General features: G+C 43.9%; 1 protein-coding gene across 2 annotated transcripts in view; it reads left to right on the top strand.

Moving 5' to 3' along the window:
* Positions 1-13,094, top strand: part of Adamts20 (ADAM metallopeptidase with thrombospondin type 1 motif 20) — a 193,102-nt gene that overhangs the window by 78,429 nt on the left and 101,579 nt on the right. For both annotated transcript variants that reach the window (XM_004638581.2, XM_023723596.1), the window contains exons 10-11: positions 1,364-1,505; positions 6,777-6,884. In XM_004638581.2, the coding sequence (XP_004638638.2) occupies positions 1,364-1,505; positions 6,777-6,884 (250 nt within the window). The remainder of the gene's footprint in view (positions 1-1,363; positions 1,506-6,776; positions 6,885-13,094) is intronic.

Genomic DNA, 13,094 nt, shown 5'->3' with positions numbered 1-13,094 from the left:
GGGCGTGCCTGCTGTGTGCTAGGGCGTGTCTGCTGTGTCCTGGGGCGTGCCTGCTGTGTCCTAGGGCGTGCCTGCTGTGTCCTAGGGCGTGTCTGCTGTGTCCTAGGGCGCACCTGCTGTGTCCTAGGGCATGCCTGCTGTGTCCTGGGGCGTGCCTGCTGTGTCCTAGGGCATGTCTGCTGTGTCCTGGGGCGTGCCTGCTGTGCGTCTGCTGTGTTGCCAAGGTCGCACGTGTGCTTACACAAACCTAAGTAGGATTGGTCAGTCTTTGATGGGGCCCCTAGATGCAAGTGAGAGATACAGTAAACCTGAGCTACTCAAAGCTGCACCCGGCATGTGTTTGGATGGGTGTGCAGTGCTATAGTAAAATTTTATAAGCAGGAGTGTATTCTAAAATAATAATTAAAGTACAAACTAAATGCATAAGTTTGTAACAGTCATTTATTATTAGGTATTATATACTTGACATTACTGTGCAATCTACTTATGAGATAATAAGCTCATCTTCAGCAGCATACTGCAGACATCCGGGCACTGTGTGTCAGGTAACATTGTGCTGCACAATGTTGCTACGGAAGCAGGAGGCTTTCAGGTCCATAGAATCTCTTGGGACCACCACACTCTTTGTGTTTCATTATTGGCCTTAATATTTCTACACAGCATATGACTGTATTCTAATAACAAATTCTAAGATAAATGCTACCTCTCTGAGGCTACTGATGAGGAAAATTAAACTCGGGGTGGTTCTGTAGGTCATACCCATACGCCAGGTGCTGGGATCAAAATGTTTGCTGCCAAAGCCAGTGACCTCAACTCTGCTTTGGTCCTTCTTGGAGAAACTTCCAGAAGACAGCATGAAACTTTCTGAGATTTCCTTTTTTTTGTAACTGGTGATATACTTTCTCAAGGGATTTAAAAACACATTTTTATTTTTGCAGCAATTTAACAGTTTACACTTTACATTTGAGGTATTACAACTGGATAGCAAAGTAGACCAAAAATTTGACATAAAACGTATTCTGATGCATTTGCTTATTATGCACGTGTGTGTGTGTTGCACACATAAGGCAAGTGCCGTATCACTGAACAACACCCTCCAACCTATTTTTTTTTAATTGCGTGTTCTAGTTAGTTGTGGGGAAGCAAGGCAAGCACACACATTGAAAGTCCTTTGCAGGCGATGAGGTTGTCATCATTTATAGGAACATTGCTGTGTTATACTGATGTTAACGTGAGCGGGTTTTTAGATTGTGGGAAAATAGGCCTATTCTCTGTGAAAGAGAACTGAAGAAAGTAGGCGCGCGCGTTAGCCTGAGCGTACGTACCCATGGCCCCTCAGGATGTTGGCTTTCTGTTGCTGCAGCACAGGTCACGGCGAGTGCCTTCTCGACAAGCCAAATGGAAGGATATATGACCTGTCTTCACAACTCCCTGGCCTCGTGTACGATGTAAACAAACAGTGTGAACTTATGTTTGGTCCTGGATCACAAGTATGTCCTTACCTGGTGAGCAGAATCTTAACCTTTTGTTTAAAATTACCTTCAAGTTGTAGTTAAAATACAGCATTCGGACCCAACATGGCTGACTAGAGGAGGAGTCACGTCAGAGGTGCTCAGAGAGGATTCCCTGAAGCCACAGGTACTCTGCAGTGAGGGAGGGATTTGCACCCTGGAATGGCAAGTTGATTGGAAAGACCCTACATGTAGATCTAATCGAATGCACCACTGTGAAGGGAAGAGGCACTGCTGTAGCTGGCCCGCACTGTCCACGCCTCGGCCTGTGGGCAGTGGCCATCGTGAATGCAGGTCACGCAGACTGCGGGAGTGAACGAGTGCTGGGACCGGACTTCCGGGACAGGCTCTGCTTGTACAGCACGGGCCCTCCTTCCCCACACCTCCTCCAAGCACTAGGGAATGGTGCTACCTTGGTGGCATCCTCGCCTGCACTTACTGTTGGCAAGGGAACTCCACTCCTGGCTGGGAAGAGGAGAACGGGCCCGCTGTCCCTTGTAGCCGTCTCCCAACTGCCTTGGGTCCCTGCTGGCGAGCACAGGTGCCCAGCAACTCCATCATCAAGCTTGGGGCGCAGGGTGGGGAGGACCCTCCAGCCAAGCCTCGCGGCATGACCTTCTGCCTGCTGGCCGTCAGGGAGAGTTCTTGAGACTTGGTTAGCTTTTTTTGTTGTTGTTTGCTTTGTTTCAATTTTTAAACTTTTATTTTTATAGAATACAAAATAGTGATTAAAAAAAACCCCATCATTCGAAACAGTACAAAATTTCACTAAACAGAGTAATAGAAATTGAACAATGGTTGCTGTATAGTGTGATGTTATCTTCAGATTGTTTAGGTTACCAAATATAAACATGCAAGATTGGCTTAAAGAAAAAATAAAACAAACGACAAGAAAAAGGTTATAACAAGTTCAAAAGAAAAAGAAAGCAATTTTAAGCATTACCTGCTCCTTTGAAAAGCCCAGTAGAAGTTGGCAGTACAATTGTCCAAACCATCCTGCACATATAGCTAATACCTAAATACATGTTTTCCCCTTCTTCCATTTGTCCTTTTCCTCATCCCAGTTTTCCTTCCCGCTGAACAAGTTCTTTCCCTTTCACAGCATCTATTGTACATTTCATAGAGAGGCGAAACTGGAGAGAAAGAGAAAAACAGGGCACATTGGCGAGCCGTCTGTAGTCAGACAGCAGCTCTGACAAGCAGGGAACTGCGTGGCCATTGCTCACGTGGGAGCTGCGTGGCCCTTGATCACATGGGAGCTGCGTGGCCCTTGATCACATGGAGCTGCGTGGCCGTCGCTCACGTGGGAGCTGCGTGGCCCTCGCTCACGTGGGAGCTGCGTGGCCCTCGCTCACGTGGGAGCTGTGTCCACATTCCCTTGTCAGTGTTTTGCCTTGGTTCCCACTGCATTTTCTACTTCACTCTCTCTCTGCTTTTAGTTGTTTCTTTTCTTTCTCTCCTCCTGTCTATTTTGTTCCTTCAACTCGGGCTTTGTAGCAGTCCCGTTTTCTTATTTTGTAGTTGTTCTTCTCACTTTTTAAATTCGTCCAGTTTTTTGCTGTCTGCTGCTGCCTCAGTTCCTCCCACCCTGTCAGAGTAGCTAGTCTTTGTCCTCTTTGTGGTCCTTTTGCTCTCCTTTATCTTACCTAGCTCCTTGCCTCCTCTCCTCAGGGTAGGTGCACAAATGTCTAAGTTCCGACAGCCTTGTAGCTGTCCCCAGCTCCAAAGTGCACGTCCCTGCTCCGACCTCCCTTTGTCGCCTGGTTGTCATCTCTTAAAGCCTCACCACTATCCATCCGCTCCAACGAAGAGAACTCCCCAGAGCTCGGCCCCTTAGCTCACGTCGTCACCTGTTCTGCTTTCTCCTCCCTACCTCACCGCCCGCTCTTTACGCTCCCCTTTCCCCATCCCACCGTCTCTTCCCTTGTCTGCCTCCACACTGCAGACTAACTGCTACTTACAGTAAAATACAGGCTGTAAAGTATATTGGTAAGAGGCGAGAACAGAAATGTAAGGTTTTTCACATACAAGGATCTATTGCTGCTATTATTAGCAGTAGAAATAGTTTCTTTCCTCAAAACACAGTTCCATCCCTGGTCCCACCTGCTGCGTCGGCTCCGACCCTGGGGTGCACTGAGTCGGTGTCATTGTCCTGGTGTGGTGGCGCATGCCTGTAATCCCACCACTGAGGTGGCTGAATTCAGGAGGATCACTATGAGTCTGAGCTGAGTAATGAGACCCTGTTTCAAATAACATAAAATGAAAAAAAAAAAAAAAAACTATAACAACAAATGCTGGCATGGTTGTGGGTATAAAGGAACCCTGCCACACGGTTTGAATGTAAACTAGTACAACCATTATGGAAATTGGTATGGAGATCTTTCAAAAACTAAATCCAGAAATTCCACTGGACCCAACTATCTACCTTTTAGTCTTTTTCCCTGAAGAGCTGAAGGCGTCATATTACAGATATACACACTTAGCGATGTTTACAGCTGCATGTTTCATGAGAGCTGAACCTTGAAGGTGGCCCGTAATGACCAGCAACAGAGAAATGAATAAAGCATATGTGCTAGCTTTATCTATTCTAGAACACTGTGTAGCTATAATGAAGAATAAATTCAAGGCATTTGTAGGAGAGGAGGGATATACTTTGCAAACTTAATGTGAAGTGAAGGAAATTAAATCACACATATTTAAACACCACATGGTTTCTTTTATTTGAATAATCTAGAATACAAATAAAAAGGAAAATAAAAGGTCAATGAAAGAAAATGGAAATAGGTTTTTTGGAAATGGGGCGGGGGCTGTGGGTCTGGGGGAGGGGAAGGGGGAGGGAGCTGGCTACAAAAACATTGAAGATGCATCAGGTCCATGTGCCAACTGTCCTCAATGCATGTAACTTCACATACCACAAGCATGAACGAAAACAGAATGATAATAAAGATGAAATTGGGTAAAGCGGATCTAGAGATAGAAGGAAGGGGGTGGATCGGGAAGAGATGGAAAATAAAAAGAATCAGGACACGTTCAGGACGTGGCTCTGCGCCCTAAGATGAGCGTCCACATCATGCCCAACAAACTCGCACTAATAAAAGGAAGAATCTATAATTCACAACACACATTTATTCTCTGGAGCGGAAGAGAAGCTAAATATAGCTTTTAAGTCTTTGAAAAATCTGGTGTTGGGTAGAAAGGGATCAAAAATGAGAAAGTAAAACTTAATGAGTACTTTCTTGTGTCAGGCAGCGTTAGGCATTTAACAGCGATCTTTGTACGCTCCCACAGGTTCCTGTGGTACTCTCAGAAAACAGCCACAGAGCTGTCGTATGACTTGAAAAGTAAAAATATTGGAATTTCTTTATTTTCAAATAATACTCTTCTGGGGATGAGGAGGTGAAAGGTAGGTGGTTTGCTAGTGAGTTGTTTTAAAGGCCTCAGAAATCTAATTGACATTTTCTTTTACACAGATTTGGATCCAAAAGAATTAAATTTGGGGCATATTATTTAACTTTCATAAAAATATTACTTTATAATTTACTTTGAGAATTTTTTTCTATTTCTTTTCTCTCTTTTTTTTTTCTTTCTTTCTTTTCTTTTTTTTTGCGGTACCAGTAATTGAACTCAGGACCCTGCACTTGCCAGGCAAGTGCTTATTCTACTTAGCTATCTCCCCGGCCCGAGAATTTTTTTCATAGATGAGATACTTTTAATCTCCACGAAAATATTTAATTATAACATTTTTATGGCTTTATAATCATGTTTTTATTTATTTTTCACATTTGTGTAACTTTAGGATTTAGTTTAGAATAAATGTCTTTTGAAAACAAATAATGACTTCAGGCCTTGTTTTTCCAAGCAGAGTAGGTATTCCACTGTCTCTGACTTTACACCTTAGGCAAATTGCTTTTTGCCATACTAAACTGAGAGGAACACGGGGTCAGGAATGCAGACTTACTCATTTAAATAATACATACAGGTTGCACATATCTATTATGAAAATCTAAAATGGAAAGTGTCACAAAACCTGAAAAATCTTGAGTTCTGTTGTGACATTACAAGTGACAAATTCCACACCTGACCTCATGAGACAGTTGATAGGCAAAACACAAGTAACCCCAAAAGGCTTCAGCTACCTTCAGGCTATGCATGTAGAAAGGACATATGAGTCGTAGGTAGATTTTGTGTCCATTCTAGGGTCCCACGCCAAGATACCTCATATGTCTGAAAATGTTCCAAAATCTGAAGACTAAAATTCCCGAATGTGAGGTACTTCTGTTTCTAAACATTTCATTTAAGGGCCACTGAGCCTCCATCCGAGTGTCTCGTTGAGATCTGGCATGTGGTAAGTGGCGCAGAATAAATATTGGCTGAATTTTGAATGAATGAAGTCATTTAACAGCGAGTGCAGGGGATGCAGCTTATTTACACAGAGTAAATACATTCCTAAGTCCTTAAATTTGCTGTCACAGATTTCAGTAGCATTCACTGTGGAGAGGAACTTCTATCTTACTATTTTATTGTAAATCATACTTCTCTCGTAACCAATTTTTCGTTCTTTTAAAAAAAAATTATGTACTCGGCACAGGGTCTCACTAGGCAGCCTGGACTCGTAGTGATCCTCCTGTTTTCAGCCTCCCCAGGTGGGATTACAGGTGTGCGCCCCCACGCCCTGACTTGGTGGCCAGCTGCGTGTGCCGGTTGGTGGGGCCAGCACGGCGTGTGGTGCTGGGGATGGAACCAGTTTTTCTACTAGATGAACTTTGAATTTAAATTCAAAAAGGTACATTGGGCCATTTTGTCATGACCTTCTGTGGACTTCATTTCATGTGGAAATATCGGAATCCTGGGTTCAGATTTGGAAAGTGTGTGTCACGCTCATCAAGCGTCATGCTGTATTTCCGTAGACATTCACACGTGCCACCGCTGCATCCAAAGGGGTGTTTGAAAGCCCTTTGTGAATAGCATTTAACAACCAAAAAGTTCCGTAGAAAAATGTACTGTGGAAAGAGAAAAAAAAGTGGCTTGCAGGAGTTTGAATGTTTCAGCGCTGGTTCGTTTCTCCCCGTATGAACAGAGCTTAACATTCTTTTTGAAAGTAAATGATGCCATTTCTGGGGCTTGGACGACACCAGTGACTCGAGGTACTTATTTAGCCAGGTGTCTGCCCGGCCGGCCGCCGTGAGGTTGGGACATAGACGGCCGCTGCTCGGCCCGCGGCCGCCTGCCTGCTCAACGCCCTCCCGCTCCCCTTGCTCTCCGCAGAGGCAGTGCCGGCGTCTGTGGTGCACCACCGCGGCGGAGGGCGCGCACAAGGGCTGCCGCACGCATCACATGCCCCTGGCGGACGGGACCAGCTGCGGCCCCGGGATGGTAGGTGTTCTCCGAGGGTGAGTCCGGGAGCAGGCCCGCTGGCAAGGATACGATTGCTCTCCACTTGGGCGCTGTGTGCATTACTGCCTGTCACTGCCCTGTTTGCTTGATGTGTCAGACTGTCAACAGAATTAAATGTCTCATGTTATTCTGTCGAAAGGTCCAGTAGATGAGATGAAGGTTACATAAAACTACAGAGGTGTAGGACTAGAGTCTAGTCTTACTGTCAGCACAGACATCAGGATCCCCTGTTGTAGCAAATTCTGCAAATTCAAAGATGCTTCTGTTGTGTCCATCAGGTGTTCGTGGTTCTGAATGTATTAAAAGACGTTTGACTCCCAAAATAACTGCCTGCCGTACTGCATCTTTAATGTCCTACAATTAACTATAACATTATGTAAAACTGTCTTAAGCCCGCTGCTGAACTACATGTAAGGCCCAGCACTGTGGCACAATGTGCTCGACGTGAAGATGCGGGGTGATGGCGCGGTGCGATCCGGGGCGGAGTCCGCTCGGCCTCATCAGCAGGGCTGCTCCGCTGTGGTGAAAGGACAGCTTCGCAAGAGTCGGTGCAGCGTCAGTACCTGAGCTTCCCCGGCCCGTTGCTGTGGAAGTGTTTCCAGCCGTGGCCTTTGCCTTTCTTTCAAATCGCTTCCATCAAAAAGATTTGTGTTTTCTGTGAAGATTGCTCATGTTAAAAAAATAAACTGGCTCTTAAAGGTTCACTGAGAGCATCAGCAGTTTTTGTAGTGACTCAAGTACTCACGAACGTGATGTTACACTGATTTCTTTTTGCAATTTTGGGATCAGAGTTCAGTGGGCCTTTCCGGTTCAGCCAGTGCCAGATCTTAGAATTTGATCCTTAATTGGTCTGTTATTTCTATTTAGGGAGTAAGAATTATTAAGAGTGCTTTACTTTTTTCCTCTCATCTTCTGTGACTATTATTAGTAAGTAGCTTTTTCAGGGCACGGCCGCATTTGTGAAAGACTCTCTCTGAGGACAGGCAGAAACATGGCTGTCTCTGAAGTGGGAATGCTGGTTATTGATAGTGACCCATTAGCTGTCCCAACCTATTTACCTGACTCAAATCTAGGGTTGGGCCTTACCGTGTCCATTTGCAAATTTTAAAATTTACTGAATGACACAAACTTTTAAGACTGTTTGCATGTGAACAAAATTGTGGCTGGCTGTTATGGTTTGTGTGTAATTGATCCCCCAAAGACTCAGGTCGTCATTGTGGTAGGGTTCTGGAGCTTGAGATTAATTCATGATCCAAGGCTGGGATTATGGGTCTGAGTACACTGGGATTGTGGGTGTGAGTGCTACACTCACCCTGGGTCAGATAGTCTGAAGACAATAGAAGGAAAGAAGAGAGGCTGGCCTCTGCCACTGCTGCCGCTGCGCCTTCCTTTGGCCTTTGCTCGTCCCTGTTTTCTGTCACTATGAACTGCCGCCTCCTGCCATGCAGCACTCTGCCTTGGAGCCAGCCGAGTATGGAGTGAGAGCTCCACCAACTGTGACCTAAATAAAATAAACCTTTTTACTTCCTTAATTTTGGGTGTCAGGCATTTTGTCTTAGCAATGAGAGAAAAGCAACCGAGAGCCTGATATATTTATAAATTGCAAGATATATATTAGTTATAGCTCGTTTATTGTAATAGTGAAAATCCAGTTTAGGTATTAACACTTTTTTTTTTTTAAATTTGAGGTGTATGAAAACAATCCACAGGTTTTAAGTGTGATTTATAAGTTTTAACAAGTAAGAATGCCAGTGTCCCAGGCAAAATGTGCACATGTGTACTATTCTGAAGATTCAGTCTGCCCTGCTTCTAGATCATTTTCCTTCCTTTTGGAGACAAATCCTATTCTGATTTCTGTTTCCTACAAGGTGCTTGCTTGTATGTTCTTGATCTTAACATAAATGGAAAAGTACTATATACGTGTTTTGAAGAGAAGGATAGATCAGGGTTTTTTTTTAAAAAAAAATCAACATAATATTTTTGGCGCTTTGTCCACATTGTTGTGGATAAAGTACTCATCAGCACCCATGCCTTTGTGTGGCACTGTAATTGAGTTGTGCAAAGCACCTAACTTGTTTATTCTCCTGTCTGAGACACATCGAGTCTTTCTTTCTGGCTGTTATGAATAAAGTTGCTGTGAACATTCCTGTACACGTCTTAGGTGTGCTGGTGTTTCTCTTGCACTGCGATTGCTGGGTCACAGTGGTGTGGCTTACCTCCATGAGAAAATACTCAGCAAGCTTTGAAACTGTATGCAACATTTTTGATTCCCTTGAGCTGTGTAGAAAGTTCTAGTTACTCTGCATTCTTTGTCAGGTTTCAATGTGTGTGTGTGTGTGTGTGTGTGTGTGTGTGTGTGTTTGTGGCCAGCTCAGTCTGCCCTGGGGGTGGGGCTGGTGCAGCTTGTGGTGCGGGGCATTGAGCCTCAGTCCCTGCGCTTGCCTAAGGTTGCCTAAGCAGGTACCTTAGACTGCTGAACTATCTCACCAGCCTAGTTTTGATATTGTTAATCATTTTTTAAAAAATAGCTATTCTAGTAGTATAAAATATAATCTCCTAGTGGTCTCAATATACAATTCCTGATTATCTGTCTTGTATATCTTTTCATTTGTTTATTAGCCTTTTGAATAACCACCCAGTGAGATGATGGGGTTGTCATGGATTCAGTGGGATTCAAGGTAAACATTATGAGATGCAGAGAAATACTTAAAGACTCCTTAAAGCCAGAGCAGATTAAGTTTTGCAGGTGGCGTTTAGGGCATAGTGTGAATCGTGACAGATACAATTCTCTCTTTTATTAATTAAAAACAGTGAGCTCTATATGTTAACTGTGTCTGATATTAAATGGGCTTCTTACTGAAGAAACATTTTAAAAAATATCCTATGGCTTAATTTGCCTTAACAATCTCCCGTAGCAGTCGTGGTGAATCTGTGACATGCATGCACAGTGCGCCGTTTGTTTCACTGCAGGCTCTAAAAGGCTTCCCATCCCTGTCCTGTGGTCTCTTAATCTTGTGATTATCTTCTGAGGGAGTTCTTATGTTAAATACTTTTGGTAGCAAATCAACTGGTGTGAAGCCATGGCGAACCCGTCTGATAATGGGCTAATTTTACTACATGATGACTAGTTTACTGTCTTTTTCATTTCCTGATCTTGGATTAGGCACGTAAATTATATACATACACGTGTGCGCTCACACACAGTGCCCGAGAGAGAGAGTGTGTTTATTTTAACTGTTCCTGGGAGAACTTGCTCATAATACATTCTACTTTGAGATTTTGTTTTTGTTCCCTTCTAGAATGGCCTTCTTATAGTGAATAATTTGTTCTCACAGATGGCATGAAGCCTTCCTCCTGCTAATCAACTTGGCAGTGGGATTTAGTCATTCAGGAGTTTTACCAGGGGCCTGCTGTGTTAGGCACTGTTCTAGGTGCTGAAGATGTGTGTGTGAGCAAGGCAGACAGCACCCCTGACCTCAGAGAGCTTACATTCGAGGGGCAGACGAGAATATTAAATAATAAAATAGCAGCTATGGACCTAGTCAATGTCGTGTACCAGAAAAGAGTGCAGGAAAATGGTTTCAGTTTTCTTGTGAGAGAGGGCAGGTTGCAATTTAGGATACAGTAGTCAAGAAAGACCTTACATGAAGTTATCCAGTGAACTGTCTTCAAGGTGAGAGAATTAGCGATGGCAGTGTCTGGGGGGTGAATGTCAGGAGAGGGAAAAGCTGGGCTCCTAAAGTGAGAGTGAGGCCAAAGTGTTCACGGAAGATGGAGAGAGTTCCATCTGCAGTGGGGGGAGGTGAAGAGACTGACAGGAAGTAATAGAAGGAACATTAGGCGAAGCCCCGTAGGCCATTGGAAAAACTTTGCTTTACGTAAACTAATTGAAAGACTTGAAGAGCGTCCGTGCCTGGTTTGACTCAGCTTAAAAGCTAAGTTTCAAATTGAATCATTCTGCACTGCAGAGAGCAAGAGTGGAAGCAGAGGCCACAGGCGCTTGCTGGGATAGAGGTGCAAATACTGGGGCTCCAGCCCCGCAGCGCCAACGAGAAGGAACCAAGGTAGAGCCCCGAGGTGATCCAGTGTGGAGGTAGAAAAGAGAAAAGCACAATAAAAAGAAGGGCGAGCAGAAGAAACTGAGAGAAGGAAGAAAACCAAGGTGTATGGATGCTTGGAACCAACAGGAAGAGAAGGATCAAAGAGAAGGCGTGATGGGCTGTGTCACGTGCTGCAGATAGAGGGGATGCGGAGGGCACGGACTGGTCGTGGTATGGTGGCAGAGGTACCAGCGGCGACCACACATGAGCAGGTCCAAGGAGGACGGGGGTTGAAAGCCTGGCTGGCGTGAGATTATGACCAGGTAGGCAGAGTAGGCTGGACGGTGAGCTCAGATAACTCTCACAGAGAACCATGCCTGTGACTTGCAGGGAAGGGCGAATGAAAGGCTTTGTTGTTTTTAAAGTTGGAGGACTAAGAGTCTATTTGTATACATCAGTGGAAGTCATCTAATGACGTACTCTCAGCCCCTTCTTAGGAAAAGGGTAAGGTTTTTCATAATCTTTGGTTGTGTGTAAGCTGATACACTACTTCTGTACAAGATAAAGGTTATTAGCCAAGCACACACCTGCAATCTCACTACTTTGGGAGCCTGACACGGGACTGCAAGTTGGAACCTGCCCTGGACAGGTTAGCGTGATCTGTTGCCAAATTAAAAAATGAAAATGTTAGGAATATAGTTCAAGGTACAAAAGAATAAAATTATGGACTAGGAAAAGAATTGAAAATATAGGTCAAATTTTCTATGGAAAGCAGTACAGCCATTCCTCAGAGAATTAAAAGCAGACTCAGGCTGGGGATGTAGTAGGTGGGGATGTAGCACAGCAGGCATGGTGCCTGCCTGGCAAGCACAAGGTTGTGGGTTTGACTCTCAGTAGCCCCCAACCAAAAAAAACCCCTCACCATTGAATTATGCACTTCCAAGTATTCTGTTATATAGTGTCACAAATGGACCAAGAGCATACAATAGAATATTAGACTTCCTTACAAAGGATGTTCTGAGATCTGCTATAACAGGCATGAATTTGGGACCTTGTGTTAAGTGAGACGAGCCACTTACAGAAAGCTAAGTGCTATATGATTACAATCCTGTGAAGTGTCTGTACTATTAAAATTCACAGCAGCAGAAAGTAGAATCATGATTACAAGGAAATTAAGAGGGAAATTTGAATTGTTATTTAACGGCATCGTAATTTATAAAACACAAAAGTTCTGGATAACGGCTGGATGACCGTGTAAATGTGGTCACACTACTGAACTGCACACACGAAGTGGGTTAATATGCTAAGCTTTATGTGTGTTTTACCACCGTTAACAATAGGTGCCAACCAATTTTCAAACTGTAAACATAAAATAATCCACCAAAATGGGAAAATGGGTCTTTTACAGAAGGAAGAGGACTAAGAAAGGGCAGAAAGCAAGAGAGAGGGAGGGGAAGGGGCATCAGCAGAGTTCAGATGTCTTATGGACGTGCGCTGACTCCTGCAGTGAATGTGGTCAATATGTATGCAAACGTGGGCTATTAAAGACAAATAAATTGCTCTATCAAAATTCTGTAAAAGGGCTGGCTGTCGCTTAATGGTAGGGAGTTTGCCTAGCGTATGTCAATTTATACGCTACGGACCAATCTATCACTACCATTGCATAAAAAAGTTTCCAAATGCTCACTCTCAATTGTCTTGCAGACTGGCAACTAATTCAGATAGTGTCAATGTGTAGACACATCCATTAGCTATCACAGAAACTGTGACTTAGGACCACGAGAGAGACATTGCAAGGGTGATGGTTTGAGTAGTGAGAAAGGGTAGGATTAGGGGCACAGGCGGAGAGACTGACTCTAGCATCTCAGAGTTATCATTGTGCTAATAGCAACAAGGTTGAGGACTGGGTTCAGATTCTACTGGGTAGGTAGAAGGGTGGTGAGAGATTATGCAGAGATCCTTCTGTGAGTTTCCAGTTTATTGATGAATGTGAGAGAAACACTAATTTGGGACTTTAGATGGAAGAAGAGTAGAAAGTTATCTAGAAGAGCGGGAGAGTCAAATATATCTTTTTTTTTTAATTTTTTTTTTAATTTATTTGAGAGAGAGAGAGAGAGAGAGAGAGAGAGAGAGAGAGAGAGAGTGTGGT

This window comes from Octodon degus, unplaced genomic scaffold, assembly GCF_000260255.1.
Source record: "Octodon degus isolate 3935 unplaced genomic scaffold, OctDeg1.0 scaffold00100, whole genome shotgun sequence".
Classification (NCBI taxonomy): domain Eukaryota; kingdom Metazoa; phylum Chordata; class Mammalia; order Rodentia; family Octodontidae; genus Octodon; species Octodon degus.
This window is presented reverse-complemented; position numbering and strand designations above follow the sequence as displayed.